The 16,819-nt window shown below is 48.0% G+C and overlaps 1 protein-coding gene across 1 annotated transcript; it reads left to right on the top strand.

Moving 5' to 3' along the window:
• Nucleotides 1-30: 30 nt before the first annotated feature.
• Nucleotides 31-15,275, top strand: TMEM38A (transmembrane protein 38A). The gene is made up of 6 exons (XM_090289884.1): nucleotides 31-219; nucleotides 9,109-9,265; nucleotides 9,534-9,718; nucleotides 10,724-10,811; nucleotides 12,741-12,858; nucleotides 13,654-15,275. Exons 1-6 carry the CDS (start codon nucleotides 96-98, stop codon nucleotides 13,891-13,893), a joined length of 912 nt encoding a protein of 303 aa, XP_090146010.1. The 5' UTR covers nucleotides 31-95; the 3' UTR covers nucleotides 13,894-15,275.
• Nucleotides 15,276-16,819: the final 1,544 nt, after the last annotated feature.

Genomic DNA, 16,819 nt, shown 5'->3' on the forward strand with positions numbered 1-16,819 from the left:
GGGTGGGGGCGGGCCCAGCGGTGGGGGCGCAGTCGCGGGGCCGCGGGCGGCGGGACGCACCCGGCTGGGGGCTGGGGTGGGACCCGGCGCGCGCCATGGAGCTGCTGTCCGCTCTGAGCCTGGGCGAGCTGGCGCTCAGCTTCTCTCGGGTGCCGCTCTTCCCCGTCTTCGACCTCAGCTACTTCATCGTCTCCATCCTCTACCTCAAGTATGAGCCAGGTGAGCCAGAGCAGGGGTTTGGAGGGGGTTGGCATCTCCGGGCGGGGGGCGGGGGGAGGCTAGGAGGGGGAAGCCCTGGATCGTTGGGGAGACAGCTCCCGGGACGGGTTCGGGAGAGCAGACAGGTGCTGGGATCATGGAGTTCTCCCATACCGGGGTGGGCAGGAGGGAGAAACGTGAGGGAAGGCAAGGAGTGAAGAAGCCCCCCGAAATGTTAGGACTGGGAAAGGGGAAGCAGATGGGGGCTGGAGGGAAGGAGAGGAATGTGATAGTTCAGAGGAGGGGGAACAGGTGTTGGGAGGGGGCAGGGAGAGAAGGTCAGGTTTCCTAGTAGTGGAGGGTCGCATGAAGTTGGGCAAAGGGTGTAGGTCGTGGTGAGGATGCAGGCGGGGGTGGGCGCAGCTGGCTCAGCTAGATGTCTTGGCCGCCCACAGCAGTGACCTCCCTCCTTGCCCTTGGCTAAGAAGCAGGAGTGGCAGCTGAGTGTCTATATAAGGGCCGGTCGGTTGTGCTGGGGTCAGGTTCAGAGAAAGCGACACCAGTGCCCCCTCCCCGCTGCAGCCATGGGATTACCTCCCCTCCCTTCCCCTCCATAAGGCTGTGCTGGATCTGCCTGTGCTCCCTGCCAGAATTCTTTCAGCCCTGGCCCTCATCCTTTCCGCTTACTGAGCAGAATTGGCCTTTGGGCCAGGTAATTAGGGGTCAGCCTTCTCCCACCAACTCCAGACCCCCATAGAGAATCACAGAGGGGAAGACCCAGCTTCTAGGATTTAAACACAAACACACAATTTTTAAATGAAGGTACATGGCCTCCACAGAATGTGTTCTATTTTTATACAAGGTTCATCAAATATTCCTCATACTCCTAGTATTCTAATTATTCTAGTATACAGCAAACTAAATGGACAGTAGAATTTAGCTTTAGAAAAATGATCAGTCACCCAAAACTTTGTGACCGTTTCTCTCACTTAGATATAAATCACCCCTCTATTCTCTTCTCATAATGGAAATAGCTTTTTATTAATGATAAAAAATAGGTGCTCCTGTATATTTTAAATCAAGCGAAAAAGCACAAAGGAAAAAGGAGAGGATTACAATTGATGTGGTGGCCACCCTCTCAGACCTCTCTTCTCTGTGTTTATACCCCCAGAGTTATGAATGTATACAAATAGGGCCGTATGCTGCTTGCCAAGTGTTTTGCTCTGTTTTATTTTTGCCAGTCCACAGGCCAGAACCTATTTTTTAAAAAGCTTTTCTTTAGAGCAGTTACTTTGTGAAGCAAAATAAGCTTTGTATTGTCATCCAGGGAGCTGTATTTCCTGCCTGGGGCTCAGGCCAGTCCCAAGAGGAGTACAGAACCCAGCACACCTTGGGAAATCTCAAACTGTGGAGCAGGAGCCTCCTAGAAATGTAGAACACAGGTGTCTGGAGGAAAGGGGTCTCTGGGCTGGCTGGGAGCCTGCAGGAGCAGTCAGGACATTCCTACTGAGTCACGGAGTAAGTCCCCTGAACTAGAAGTGCAGGAGCCTGAAGGTTCCTGAACGTTGAGTGAATTCAAGGGTTCTCACCCCTAGCTGCATGAAAGAGCCTCCTGGGAGCTCTTTAAACCCTCCAATTGATTCAGAATATGGGGCGGAGGGGCAGAATATCTGGGATGGGGTTCTGGTATCCTTATGTTTGAAGTTCCCCTCCCCCAATGATTGCTGTCTGCTGTCAAGGTTGAGAACTCCCAGCGCAGTTCTACCTGCTCCTTTTGTAACTGGGGAAATTAGGAAACAGAGCTAATCTAATTTACATATGCAACGAGCTCTGGTCCTGTGGTTGGTAGATGCTGCTGGCCTTGAGATTCCAACCCAGGTCTGTTGACCCCAAGAATTACTATATTACTCTGGGGTACTTGCTTCTCCCTTAGAAAAAAGTAGCTGTTAGACTTAGCTGTTAGCACCCCAGTTTGGTGGTCCTGCTGAGCCTCTATAAAGGTTTCTTCTCAGAATCCGTGTGCAGGAGCAGCTTCAGAATTTGCAGAGTTCCTTGTTCAGAAATTAAGAATTTCCAGACTGTGATGGCAGAACAGCAAACTGTACGTGGGGCCCTCTGAGCACTGGGTCCTGGACCACTGAATAGGTAGCACTCTCAAAGATGAGAGCCAAGCTGCCTTTAAGGAAAAATCTCTAAATTGGGAAGATTCTGCCTTTAGTACAAGCTAGTTACTGAGTCTCCATGAGCTTCAGTTTGCTCATCTGTGAAATGGGCTCATTGGTAAAATAATCCTGAATTCCCTTTCCTAGCCATTGTGAAGATCTATTGAGATCTACTGAGAACTGGTAGAGTCTAAATCACTTGGGAGAGGTACTTACAATTACGTTAAAGGCAGTGAGTGAATATGTTTCCTGGGATGCAGGCATTTTCTGGGGCAGGCCTTCCTGAGAATGAAGACAAAGCTTGGAGTGTGGTCATCAAAGTGCACAGCATCTGTATCCCCAGGGAGCAGGTTAAGAAATGGAGAATGCCAGGCCACCCCCTACCCAGACCTGTATTTGAATAAGAGCCCCATCAGCACAGTAACAGTTTGAGAAGTGATGAACTGTAAGAGACTGGAGCTCCTTGGTAAACCAAGAGCTGATTCATGGGACTCAGGGTTTGGGGCTGGCTCACTTCCAAGACCTCCATCTCTGTGCAAGAAGACAGGAGGAAGCTGTGGGTGCTGGCTGCATGATTGAAGGAAGGAATGGATTACAATCCTGGTTACTGTAAGCCTGACCCATCCAAAGAACTTTTCACACCAGTGGTCCTCAAATTAGAGCCACCTGGGGAGCATTTAAAAATCCTCTTGTCCAGGCAGCACCCTCTATCATTTAAATCAGAACTGCTGGGGCTAGTGCTAGCATCAGTATTTTATTTTTTTGGACTGGGAAAATTGAAATATGTTTATTTCTATACTTTTTCCAATAAAATATGTTTTATAAAATGCTTTTTTTATCTTTACTTTTTTAAAAAGATTTTATTTATTTATTTTTAGAGGGAGGGGAAGGGAGGAAGAAAGAGAAGGAAAGAAACATCAATGTGCAAGAAATACATTGATTACCTCTAGCACATCCCCCACTGGGGACCTGGCTCGCAGCCCGGGCATGTGCCCTGACTGGGAATCGAACCTATGCCCCTTCAGTTCGCAGGTCAGCACTCAATCCGTTGAGCCACACCAGCCAGGGGTAAAATGCTTTTATCTTATTATACCACTTAAACATTTTTTAAAATGTAGTTTTCAATTATAGCTGACATATTGGGTTGGCCAAAAAGTCCATTTAGTTTTTCCGTAAAATAAAAGACACATTTTTCATTTCACTAATAACTTTATTGATTTGGATATTTTGAGTATGTCAGCTCTCTCCCACTATTGGCTTCTAGTGGGTAGAGGCCAGGGGTGTTGCTAAATATCTTGCAGTGCATTAGACAGCCCAACAGCAAAGAATTATTTGTCCAAAACGTCAATAGTACCAAGAAACTTCGCTAACCACTTTTAACACTTTTGACATGTTCAGTTAGTTACAGCACCTCTATATACTGCACAAATCTTTTCTTTTTTCTTTTTTCATTTCAGTTACATTTTTACCTTTCTTGAAATTTAAAATATAATACATATTTTCTTCTATCTTCAATATTAAAATGGCTGCATAAAAATTCACCAATTTTGGTTTTTTTTGAAGGTATGCTGATATGACAGCTGTCACAATACACAATCTAATTCAGTTGTTTCGAATGAAGTTAAAGACAACTAAGCACTCCTAGAGCCATCATACGGAAAAAAACTAAAACTTTTTGGCCAGCCGAATACAATATTATATTAGCTTCAGGTGTTTTAAAGTTCCCCAGGTGAAACCTGGCTCCCTGCACCAGGGTTTCCCAACATTGGCACTAGTGATGGTTAGGGTCAAATCATTCTCTGCAGTAGGGGTAGTCCTGTGCATTTCAGGATGTTTTGTAGCATTCTTGGTCTCCACCCACTGGAGACTGGTAGCACACCCCATTATGACAACCAAAAACATCCCCATGCACTGCCAGTGTCCCAGAACCATTGATTAGACTGAATCTCACACTCCAGTGCTTCCAGGTGATGTACAGGAAGCAATAAACCAGCCAGGTGGAGACGGTGCCCTGGTGAGATCCAGCCAGGCTCCTCTGTACCTGGTTGGGGCTGAAACCACCAGAACTGGTTTTTCAATGGAAGCTGGAAATGCGATTTGGCTGTTGAAACATTTTTTTTCTTTCTCTTTTCTTTTTTAATTGATAGACTTTATTTTTTGGAGCCATTTGAGATCCAGATCAAAATTAAGATGAAAGTACTGTTTCCATATACTCTGTCCACTCAACCATCAACAGTCTCCACCAGAATGGTACATTTGTTACCATCAATGAACCAACATTATTATCAACATTGTTATTATCATGTAACCATGATCATAAATTGACAACATTATTATCAACCAGTCTGTAGTTACATTAGGAATCTTTGGTGTTGTGCATTTATAAATTTTGACAAATATATTCAGCATTATGTTATCATACCGAACAGTTTCACTGCCCTAAAAATTCCCTGTGCTCCAAATCTTCATCACTATCCCTGAACCCCCACCAGCCCCAGATCTCCTTACTGTCTCCACTGTTCTCCCTTTTCCGAAATGTCACAGAGTTGAACTCATACAGTCCATATCCTTTTCAGACTGGCTTCTTTCACTCAGTAATATTTAAGTTTCATCCATGTCTTTTTATGGCTTGATAGCTCATTTCTTTTTAGTGTTATATAATATTCCATGGTATGGCTATACCACAGTTTAATTATTAACCTATTAAAGGGCATCTTGGTTGCAGTTTGAATATTTTAAAAATTCTTTGTGGGCTAAGAGAACACTTCCTTGACCTCTGGTCTGAACTGTAAGCTTTTTTGAGGATGGGGGTGCTGCTCATCCCACAACCTTGCAAGGCAGGGACTACCAACTCCTTCTATAGGGAAGGAAACTGAGGCAGAGAGCTGTGCTCGAAGACTCAGGAAAAGAGCATTTAGAGTTGCCAAGAGACTCAGTTTACCTCCTGTGTAAACCTCAGAATAAATGGCACTGAAGGAGGAGCCATGCTTAAAATGCCCGGGGAACCTTCTAGAACTTCCTTGCCATCCACAGAGAGTACACTGACCCCTGGAGAGGGAATGCCATGGAGCCCATCAAGGCTAGAACTCAGCACCTGATCAGGGGTTTCTCCTCCCTCCTGAGGCAGAGCTGATTTTTATAAATCCATGCACTAGAATTTGCACTCACAGGTACTTTCCACTTCAGCTCAGTTCTGGGAATGACTCTCGCATAATTGCTAGGAGCTATGCAGTTTCTTTTCATCCTTACAGGCACAGTGAGGTGACAAACTCACCCAGTTTTGCCCAAGACAAGAACCCAAAGTCCCATGTCCCAGGAACTCCTAGGTCCCAGGCAAGCGGGGACGATCAGTCACTCTAGACAGCACCCTTATTATACACAAGAGCAAACTGAGGCTGGGAGAGGGGCGAACTTCGGTGGCAAACCTGGGATTGAACCCTATATTCTGCTGCTTCTGGGGGCTGCCCCCAAACTAAGGAGTGTGACAAAGGGAAGGAGCCAGGGGGAGAGTTTCTCAGCCACTGCCTTGCTGTGGGTCTTCAGGGCAGGTTGTCTTCAAAAGCCTCAGTTTTCCCATGGTGGCAAAGGGGTGACTCTTCCTGTCCTTCCAGGATTGCCATAAGGGTATTGATAATGATAAGCATAATGACTATAATGTACACTGCCTTGAGTCATTACTACAATTCAGTGAAGGGGGTACTCTCATTCTCTTTTGAAAGCAGAAGGAAACTGAGGTTGGGAAGGGAGCAGTCATTTGCCCAAGGCCATGCCTGAGTGAGCAGCAGAGCCAAAAGCCCAGGACTCACCCCTGGTGCCAACACGGAGCTCACTTTAGTCCTGCAAAACCCAGGCTCCCACCCCCCACTCCCTAGTCTCAGTCCCTGGGATAGCCCCAGAGGGCACAAGAAAGACCCTGGAAAGAATTCAACCCCTGGGGGTTATTTTTAAATACAGAGGTATCCATTTCTGCAAAACATGGGTGCCTCACCTGACCCGGTCCCTGCAGAACCCACCAGCTGCTCTGAAGGATTATCACTCAGCTGGCAGCACTGTGAGAAGAGAGCACTCTGCTTTCGCCAGTGCCGTTGCCTGACTTTGGGACAAGCCGAGGGCAGGGAGAAGAGGCCTATGATGCTTCTAACTCCATGGTGAGACTGAGGGGGGAAATTCAGTTCCAGCCATTGTTAGGAGTTGGGTAAAGAAGGGATTAAGAGTTTGCACCTGACAGAAGGAAAGGGCTGAAGAGAGAAAAAAAGTTTGTCCAGGACCACATGGTTAGTTGGTGGGGATGGCAAAGAGAAACGGGAATGTGTTGATGACTTACTCTAAAACAGCTTTTATTAGACATGCTTTCTGATTATAAAATGTGTAGCAAGAGAATGGGTGAAGAACTCGTGATCTATTTCTATAAAGGAATGCTATACAATAGTAAAAATGAATATTACTCTTAAAAATATTGTGCTCAGTGAGACAAATACAGAAGGCCATGTTATATAATTCCACATACATGTAATATATAAGTTCGACATTTTCATCATGCAAAAGGGAGACCTCGTCCCCATAAGTAGTCACTCCCTAATACCCCTCCTCCAGCCCCTGGCAATCACTAATCTGCTTTCTGTCTGTACAGATTTGCCTGTTCTGGACATATCATATAAATAGAATTATACAGTATATGGCCTTCTTTCACTTACCATGTTTTCAAGATGCATCAATGCTGTAGTATCTATCAAGATCTCATTCCTTTTTCTAAAATTAATTTATTTTCCAATAAGTTACCATACAATATTATATTAATTTCAGGTGTACAATATAGTGATTAGATATTTATATAGCTTACAAAGTGAGCACCCTGATAAGGACTTCATTCCTTTCTAAGGCTGAATAATGTCCCATTGTATGAATGTGTCACATTTGATGGACACTGGAGTTGTTTCTGTCTTTCGGTGATTGTGAATAGTGCTATTGTGAACATGGACTTTTAAGAGTGTTCTGGAATTTGTTGGTGGGTTCTTGAGACTAGAAACAGCATGGAACACCCTACTGTCCAAGGCAGTGAGACCCCCTGCTCCTAGAGCTGTGTCCATGGCCATCAGAGAGGGGCAGGTGGTAAGGACCCCATGAGGAGGCTCCACACAGACTGTGGAACCTAGTGCAGTGAGGCAGGAGAGCAACCCATGTCCTCCCTGCCTACCAAATTTTAAACACACAGAATAAATGTCACAGTCACCTCTGTCCCCTTAACTCAGACTTAACAGATGTGAATATAGATTTGCTTCAGACCCAGGTTTTTGTTTTTTAGATATTATTTATTTTTAGAGAGGGAGAAAGAAAGGGAGAGAAACATGGATCAGTTGATTGCCTCTCTCACGCCCCCAACTGGGAACTTGGCCCGCAACCCAGGCATGTGTCCTAAAGGAATCAAACCAGCAACCCTTTGGTTTGCAGACTGGCGCTCAATCCACTGAGCCACACCAGCCAGTGCGGGGTTTGTCTTTTGTTTTTTAAATACAGTGATAGACACAGCCAACCCTGCCCCTTACCCTCTCTCCCTCTCTAGATATGAGCACCACCCTAAAATCAGCCTATGTTGTTCCCATCCCTGTATTTATAACTTCACCATTGCACATGTATCTATAACTACAGTAGTACCCCCTGCCCCCCATTTGCGGTTTTTCTTTTCTGTAGTTTTAGTTATTTGTGGTCAAATAGGGATTTATTCTCTTACAGTTCTGGAGGCCAGAAGTTCAAAGTCAAGGTGTCAGCAGGCTGGTTCCTTCTGGAGGCTGGAGCAGGGTGGGCTCCTTCTAAGCCTCTCTCCTCTGACTCCTGGTGTTGTCAGCAGTCCTTGGCATCATTGGCTTGGAGCCATATCGTGTCCATCTCTGCTTCCATCTTCTCATGGTCTTCTGTATGAATTTCTTTATGTTCATGTAACAAAGTACCACAAACTAGGAGATTTAAAAAAACCAAAATTTATTGTCTCATAGTTCTAGAGGCCAGAAGTCCAAAATCAAGGTGCCAGTGGGCCATGCTCTCTCCAGTGGCTCTAGAGAGGCATTGTTCCAGGCTCTTCTCCATTTCTGGAGGTGGCCAGCATCCTTGCTGCTGCGTGGCTTGTAGGCTGCAGCACTACTGCCTCTGCTGCCATGCTCAGAGCGCCTTCCCTCACCCCCTCTCTTTAGAGGGATAGCAGGCATTGGATGAGAGCCCACCGAATGACCTCGTCTTAACCTGATTACATCTGAAAAGGCCTTATTTCCAAAAGGGGTCACATTCACGGGCACTAGGGGTAGGACGCCACTATATCATTTTTTTTTTTTTTACAATTTATTTATTTTTAGAGGGGGGAGACAGGAAGAAAGAGAGGGAGAGACACATTGATGTGCGAGAGATACATCAATTGGTTGCCTCTCGCCAGCCCCCAATTGGGGACCTGGCCTGCAACCCAGGCATGTGCCCTGACTGGGAATTGAACCGGCAACCTTTTGGTTCACAGGTCAGCACTCAATCCACTCAGCTACACCAGCCAGGGCTCAATATATGTTTTTGAACATCACAGTTCAACTCACAACACCTCTGTGTCTGTCTGGAATATTATTCAGCCTTAAAAAGGAAGGAAATTGTGCCCAATGCTACAACAGGGATAAACCTTAAGGACATTATGCTAAATGAAAAAATCCAGTCACAATAAGACAAATATTTTATGATTCCTCCCCCTTTCTCTCCACTCCCCACCTCGGCCCAGGAGCAGTGGAGCTGTCCCGGCGCCACCCCATCGCGTCCTGGCTATGCGCCATGCTGCACTGCTTCGGGAGTTACATCCTGGCTGATCTGCTCCTTGGGGAGCCCCTGATAGACTACTTCAGCAACAACTCCAGCGTCCTGCTGGCCTCAGCTGTCTGGTATGCATTGTCAGGCTGGGAGGGTGTTGGGGAGCAGAGCCAGCAGGCAGGGGTGACCCGCCCACCAGGTAGGCAGGAGGCCGGAGGTTGGAAGAACTGGGACCCAGCAGCACAACCTCCACAGTGGCCCTGAAGGCACCACCCTCTGGGGCATAGCACTGTCCAGATCCAGACATGGAAGGAAGAGGGGTGTGGATACAACCTTGCTTCCCAGGGACCCCCAGAGTTGGTCTCCCCCATGAAGCTTGGCATCATCCTCTCCCCAAAGGTACTTGATTTTCTTCTGCCCCATGGACCTCTTTTACAAGTGCGTCTGCTTCCTGCCTGTAAAACTCATCTTTGTGGCCATGAAAGAGGTGGTGAGAGTCCGCAAGATTGCTGTGGGCATCCACCACGCGCATCACCACTACCACCACGGGTGGTTCGTGATGGTCGCCACTGGCTGGGTCAAAGGTAAGTGGGACCATGACAATGGCAATGGGAAGTCACCCCCATTGAGAACCCCTGTTCAATGGTCTACCCTGGCCGGCACAGCCATGGCTGCGGGCTAAGGGTTATGAGGACTGTTGGAGGAGTCCAGGCTCCCATTAGCCGACACCTTAGAGGAGGTGAGAAGACTCTTCCAGAAATTTAACTGTCCAAGGTAAATGATAGCTGATGCCTTGAGCAGAGTTTCTCATCTGTGGCACTCCTGACCTTGGGCTGGGTCATCCTCTGTGGTGGGAGCCATCCTATGAGTGGTCAGGTGTGGAGCAGCATCCCAGGCCTCCACCCACCAGCAGCACACTCCCCCTCCCCAGTTATGACAACCAAAAATGTCTCCAGACATTGCGAAACGCCTCCTTGGGAGGCGAAATCCCCACAGTTGTGAACCCCTGGTGTAGGGGTACATGTCAGGAACTCCAGTTGCACAGCTGCTCCTGGAGAGGGCATCTGGACTTCTTTAGAGAATGCATTTGGGATAAATGGGAAGATTCTTCCTTTAAATTTAACCATTATGTCTCCACGTGGGCCTTTTTATTCTCTCTCCAGGAAGCCTGTACTAGTTCCCCAGGGGTATAGCATGCCTCCCAGAGGGTAAGTGGCTTGAGAAAGTGAGAGCTTAGAGCACTAAGGAGAGAGGCTATGAGTAGGGGCAGGGAGTGCTTAGCAAGCCTCATGCACAACTCAGGGTCTGGACTGGGAGCATCAGGGTAGACAGCCCAGATTGTCCAAACCTTTCTGGTGGGATATTAGCTCCATTCATTCAGGCTTGTTTTGCTCCAAATGTGCTATGTGACCTTTGGCAAGACTCTGCCTGCTCTGAGCATGTTTCCTCACCTGCAACTGATCATCATACACCTCAGGTTCATTTTCCCTCTGGAGGGGATTCCAGAAGCAGAAAGACTGTTCCGTGGGAATTCAGCCAAGAAGGAAGCTGGGGGTGGCAGGCTTGTTCAGAAGTACCCTGTTTTGTAGGCTCTGGCGTAGCCCTCATGTCCAACTTTGAGCAGCTGCTCCGAGGGGTCTGGAAGCCGGAGACCAATGAGATCTTGCACATGTCCTTGTGAGTACCCTGTCCTCCTCATCTGTTCTTTTCCTGTGACCCCTGGGCCTGACCCTGGGTTGGATACTTCCGGTGACTTGGAGGTCTCAGCCCTTTTTTTTTTTTTTTTTTTTTTTTGATCCACTCATCTACAGATGGGCACTTAGGTTGTTTCAAGCATGTAGCTATTGTAAACAGTGCTGCTAAGAACATAGGGGTGCATAAGTTCTTTTGATTTAAGGTTTTAGGATTTATTGGGTATAATCCTAGCAGTGGAATCGCTGGTTCTAAAGGCAGTTCTATCTTTAGTTTTCAGGAGGTCTCAGCTCTTGATTCTGTCTTCCAGAAGCTTCCAGAGGACATGTCTGGGGAAACCCAGAGAGGAACTACAGTTCTGCCTAGGGGGCAAGGACAGGCAGAGATATAGGGAGATAAGATACTTGATTTGAGTTTTAAAGAGTAAATAGTTTTCTGGCAAAGAAGGAGCCTCTGGACAGAGGCTATCACCTCTGCCAACTGTCAAGTCAGAAAAAAAACAATAATTCTGCCTGGTTCTGCAGGGTATGGGAACAGAAGTGGGTGGGGAGCATGGGGCATGGAGTGTGGGTGGGGAATGTGGCTGGAGCTAAAAGTGGAGAATGGTGGGCAGGGCCAAACTGCAGCATCCAGGACCCAACCCAGACCCCCACGCTGCATTTAGCCTAATACATTTTTAAAAGACTTCACAGATTTGAGCTAAATTTTCTCCGTACCTGCAATAAGTAAAACTATAGCCATTAAAATACGACAAAATCAAAAGGCTTCCCCACAGACCAATGAAAATTACCTCTTGTTTTACACTTTGGAAAATGGTTTTATCTCATCTCATCTCCCCAAGAAATTGTTCCCACCCTCAATTCACTGACAGAGAAATGGGCCCAGATGATTGCATTGCCCGCTAATAAGCAGGCAAGTGGTTTCCCCTCTCAGATCCCGCTTCTGCTTCATCAGTTGAGGGTGAGGGTTCCATGGAATCACAGACATAAGCCCCCAGCCCTGGAACCTTGTGTGTGCTTTGGAAATATCAGAATTACCACATTTAAGTACATGCAATGAATGACAGGCATCAGGAACAGACGCTGTGTGTCTGTCTCTTTCAACAAGCTGAAATCTTAGAAACCTACCCTACAAGGAAGAAAAGGAAAGTTAGGAAAAATTGTGTGATATAATCCCACCTCCTGAGGGAATGTGCTGTTTAGGGGTTTCTAAGACCACCCTGAGGTTTGAAAATTCACTAGAAGGACTCACAGAACTTGGCAAAGACCTTTTACTCAGGGTTACAGTTTATTACAGGGAAAGGATACAGATTAAAATGAGCAAAGGTAAGACACACATGGAGCAGCATCCAGCAGAGACCAGGCATGAGCTTCTGTTGCCCTCCCCGTGGAGCTGTGTGGACAGTGCCTATCTCTTCCAGCATCCATGTGTGACAAGGCATTGAATATGGCTCACCACCAAACTTCTCCGAGCTCTGGTGTCCAGGGTTTTTACGGGCGCTCAGTGACACAGACACAGCTATCATCTGCATGACTGGCCTTAGCTTCCAGCTCCTCCAGCAGTTGAGCTGAGACCACACAGCCCAAGATCCCCACCCTAAATCACAGTGTTACTATCTGATGTGACCAAAGTTCCCAAGTAAGCAAGGACTTCTGTCCCACAGGATATTCCCAGGACTTAGAGGGACCTCCCAGAATCCAGAGACAAAGGCCAGATGCCTCTTTGAGTCAACTTAACCCTTTGCCGCAGAGAGACACCACATCCTCCGTGCCATGTGGGCATCTGCCCATTTCACATGCAGAAGCCAGTGGGCGCTGGGGCTGTCTGGGGACAGGCAGGGAAGGGGGTCTGGGACAGAGGGACAAAGGCCTGAGCCCTGCCGTGCTTCTTAGTAACCATAGCTGTCCCCTCCAGCCCCACCAAGGCCAGTCTGTATGGAGCCATACTCTTCACCCTCCAGCAGACCCGCTGGCTCCCGGTGTCCAAAGCCAGTCTCATCTTTATCTTCACCATGTTCATGGTGTCCTGTAAGGTGAGCCTTCCTGTCCTGACCCACACCCACCCACAGCTCCTGGGCTGGGGCTTGCAGCTTCCAGTGTCCACGAAAGGAGAGCCATAAGTGGGAAAGGAGAGTGGGAGCTTGTCAGTAGGTCCATGCATGGAGGAGAGTCTGAGAAGAGCAGTGTCCTGCTGGTGGGGATGGGAGTGAGGGGACAAGTCCTTTCCAGCAGAAGGCCCAGCCTACACGAAGGCCAAGATGAGGGCAGGAATGTGCTGAGATGGGGCTGTGTGCTCTGGAGAGCAGAGGGACAAGGTGCAGGGAAGGCCCCCTCAGGATGCTGGGGGCTTGGACTAGACCAACAGTGGTGCTTGTCTCATTATCAGGCCTTGTGTTGGAGTCACCCCACCTTCCAGGAGGGGTCTTGAGGGGCCGTGTTCTCCCTCCCTGTGGAGCTGGGGACCTTGGCTGCCAGTTCCCTGGGACAGGACCATGGGCCATCAAAAGGGAATGAGTGACTCCAGGCCAATAACAGCTCCCCGCTGAGTCCAGGCGTGGTAGTGCTTCTGGGGAGAGAGTGACCAACTGTCCTGGTGAGCCCAGCACTATCTTGGTTTTAGCACCAAAAGTCCCATGTCCTGGGACAGTTGGTCACCCTCCTGGTGGGGGGTGGGGGGCGTGCAGCCAGAAGGCTGGGTCTGGGCTACCTCTGAGCTTGACCTGGCTGACCTTCTCTCCCCTCTCCGCCCGCCCCCTACCTTTGCTTTCTCTCTCTGTCTTCCTCTGGCTCTGTCACTGTCTTCTTGTCCCCCTTCCATCCCTCCTCAGGTGTTCCTGACAGCCACTCACTCCCACAGTTCCCCTTTTGATGTTCTGGAAGGCTACATCTGTCCCGTGCTGTTTGGGACAGCCTTGGGGGGTGACCATCACCATGACAACCACGGTGGGGCCCATGGAGGGTCCCACGGCGGCAGTGGGCCCAGCTCCCCACACTCAGCCATGGCCACCAAGTCCAAGGAGGAGCTAAGTGAGGGCTCCAGGAAGAAGAAGACCAAGAAGGCAGATTAGGGGCTGGCCCAGCGGGCCTGCGGGGTACTGGGGAGAAAACCCGGACCCAAAACCCTCAGACTCAGGGGTGGGAGGTATCCTGGGCTCAACTGTCCCCTCTTGAGGCCTCAACTTCCCCATATGCAAACTGGGGCCATAAGCCCACACTCCAGGCCTGATGTGAGGGGTTAGATGAGATATAGGAGTGAAGGGCATTTATAGGAATGGGGGTCCCTCTCTGCTGGATCCCTGTAGAGTCACAGACTTTTTTGGGGGGGTGCACAGAATCCTGTCAGTGGCTCTAGCCAGAAACACTGGTGGTTATATTCTTGGCTCAATTATTTCCTCTCTAAAATTATGTTTGACTCCAAATTTCAAGCAGCACTGAGACTCATTCATTTGATGGATGATTCCTAAGTACCTCCTGTGAGGCAGCTGCTGATTTTCATGTCTTCTTGCCAACTCCTCCTGGGTGTCCCTGGGCAAGGTGCCTCCTTCTTGAGCCTTGCATTCCCCACCCGTGTAATGGGGTCCCCTGGCCCTCCTCTGTACACAAGGGCTAATGTGGGGCTGGAAGGGAACCAGCCTTACAAGCTCAGAAGCACCATGCAGTCAGAAGGAGAGCCCATGACGGGCACTGACTGTGCTTGAGGACGGCTTTACGTTTTAGATCACTTGTGTTTGTGAACTGTAGACCCCCACAAGTTACCTGGCATGAAAGAGGCCTTCAGTAGACACATCTAGGCCAGATTTGAGAGCTTGGAGGGTGGGGAAGGCTTGTTCTGATCCTTGGCTTTGGGCTACCCCTAATCCAAAGAAGTGCTGCTGGGTGGGTGAGGATTCCAAAGTCCAGCTCTGCCAGGGGCTCCAAGCGCTCACTGTTGGGTTCTGAAAGCATCAGGCCTTCCTCATGCCAGCGTCCTTCCTTGCCGCTTATTCAGCCACTCAACAAACATTGCTGCCTACTATGCTGAACCTTGTGCTGCTGGGCAGGCTGGGAACTTGCTTCTGGGTGAGCGAGGGAGATGGTAGCTGAAGGCCCCTCCCAACTACCTTCATCTTATCCTTCATGCCATCTTACCTTTATCACCAGGATGTTTGAGAGGGGTGGGTGGGTTGAATGTGGCCAGTCTCAGCTGGGGTTTGGGCTCAGACCAGGGCAGCTCAAGGCTGCCCTCTGCATGTGAACACTCAGGGTGTACTCAGGGCATTAGTCTGCAGCTGCTTCAGGATTGGCTTGGGGTTATTGGGGTCCCAGGTGTTGCCCAACTGTTGGGAAAGTGCCTTGATCTGGTGGTACCTGGGAGCTGGGTGGATCCTGAAGCTTAACCCTGAATTCATTCTCTTGCATGTCCATCAAGGCTTGGCATGAAGGCTCAGCAAATATATCTGTTGTGAGAGAACCTTGTTGCTTGTCCGATTCATTCCTGCTTTTTTCTTAGAGATGCTCAGAGTTTCCAGGGGAATGAGGCTCATGATAGCCCCTGATGACCAGTGGGAAATGGTAGCTGTGGGTGAAGTCTATGGGATTTGGGGTTAAGCAGACCTGGGTTCAAATTCTTGCTCTGCCACCAACAGGTTATGGGGCCTTCCCTTTTCTAAGCCTGTTTGCTTCTTGGGAAGTGGTGGGGGTTGATGATTATCACTCCTTCAAAGATGGGGCGTTAATAGAGTGGTTGGGATTTGCACCTAAGAGCCTATGTAAGATTCTGTTAATAGAAATAGACAAGTTACAGGCTGGGAGAAAAATCTTTGAAAGTCACATATCTGATAAAGAATTGTATCCAACCCTGACCAGTGTGGTTCAGTTGGTTGGGCATTATCCTGCAAACAAAAGGTCACCAGTTTGATTCCCAGTCAGAGCACATGCCTGGGATACAGGTTCAATCCCTGGTCAAGGCACGTACTGATCAGTGTTTCTCCCCCTCTCTTCCTCCCTCCCTTCTCTCTCTAAAAATAAAATATTTTTAAAAAAAGAACTGTATCCAAAATATATAAAGAATTCTCAAAACACAATAAATATGAGAAAACAGCCCAATTTTAAAAAGAGCAAAGGATTTGAGTGGACACTTTGCCATAGAGAATATACAGGTGGCATAGAAGTAAGCACACAGAGATGCTCAGCATCCTTGGCCATCAGGGAAATGTGTGGGAAAGTATCACTTCACACCCATGAGAGGGCTAAAATGAAGATGACTGATCATACTAAGCGTTTGTGAGGATGTGGAGCAGCTGAAACGCATACACTGTGGGCAGTGCAGCCCCTTTGGGAGACATTTGGCAGTTTCTTAACAATTTAAACATGCACTTACCATATGACCCAGCATTCCACTCTTGGGTATTTACCCAAGAGAAATGAAAGTGTGTCCACACCAAGACATGCCCACAGGAGTTCATAGCTTTGCTTGTAATAGCCCCAAACTGAAAACAAATGCCCCAAAATAGTGAGTGGCTGAAGAGCTGCCCTATCCGATGGAATACTGCTCAATAATAAAAAGAAACCAAATGCAACAGCATGAATGAGCCTCGAATGCACTCGAATGATGGGTGAAAAAAAAGGCATCCAAAAATAATGCGTACTGAGTCCCTTTATATAAAATTCTAAAGACAGAAAGCTGATTAATGAGGTGCTTGGGAAGAGAAGGAGGGGGTGGGTGGGAGGGATGGCAAAAAAGCACAAGTGACTCCTGGCCAGGTAGCTCAGTTGGTTGGAGTGTTGTCCTGATATACCGCATTTGTGGGTTGGATCCCTCGTCAGGGCACATACAAATATCAACCAATGAATGCACAAATAAGTGGAACAATAACTTGATACCTCTCTCTCTCTCTCTCTCTCTCTCTCTCCAATAAATTTTAAAAAAATTTTTTAAAGCATAAGGGAACAAGCAGGTGGATGTCTTCACCATCCTGATTGTGATAATGGCTTCACGGGTCTATATATACAATT

The sequence above is a fragment of the Furipterus horrens genome, unplaced genomic scaffold, assembly GCF_987537825.1.
Source record: "Furipterus horrens unplaced genomic scaffold, mFurHor1.1.pri manual_scaffold_10, whole genome shotgun sequence".
Lineage (NCBI taxonomy): Eukaryota > Metazoa > Chordata > Mammalia > Chiroptera > Furipteridae > Furipterus > Furipterus horrens.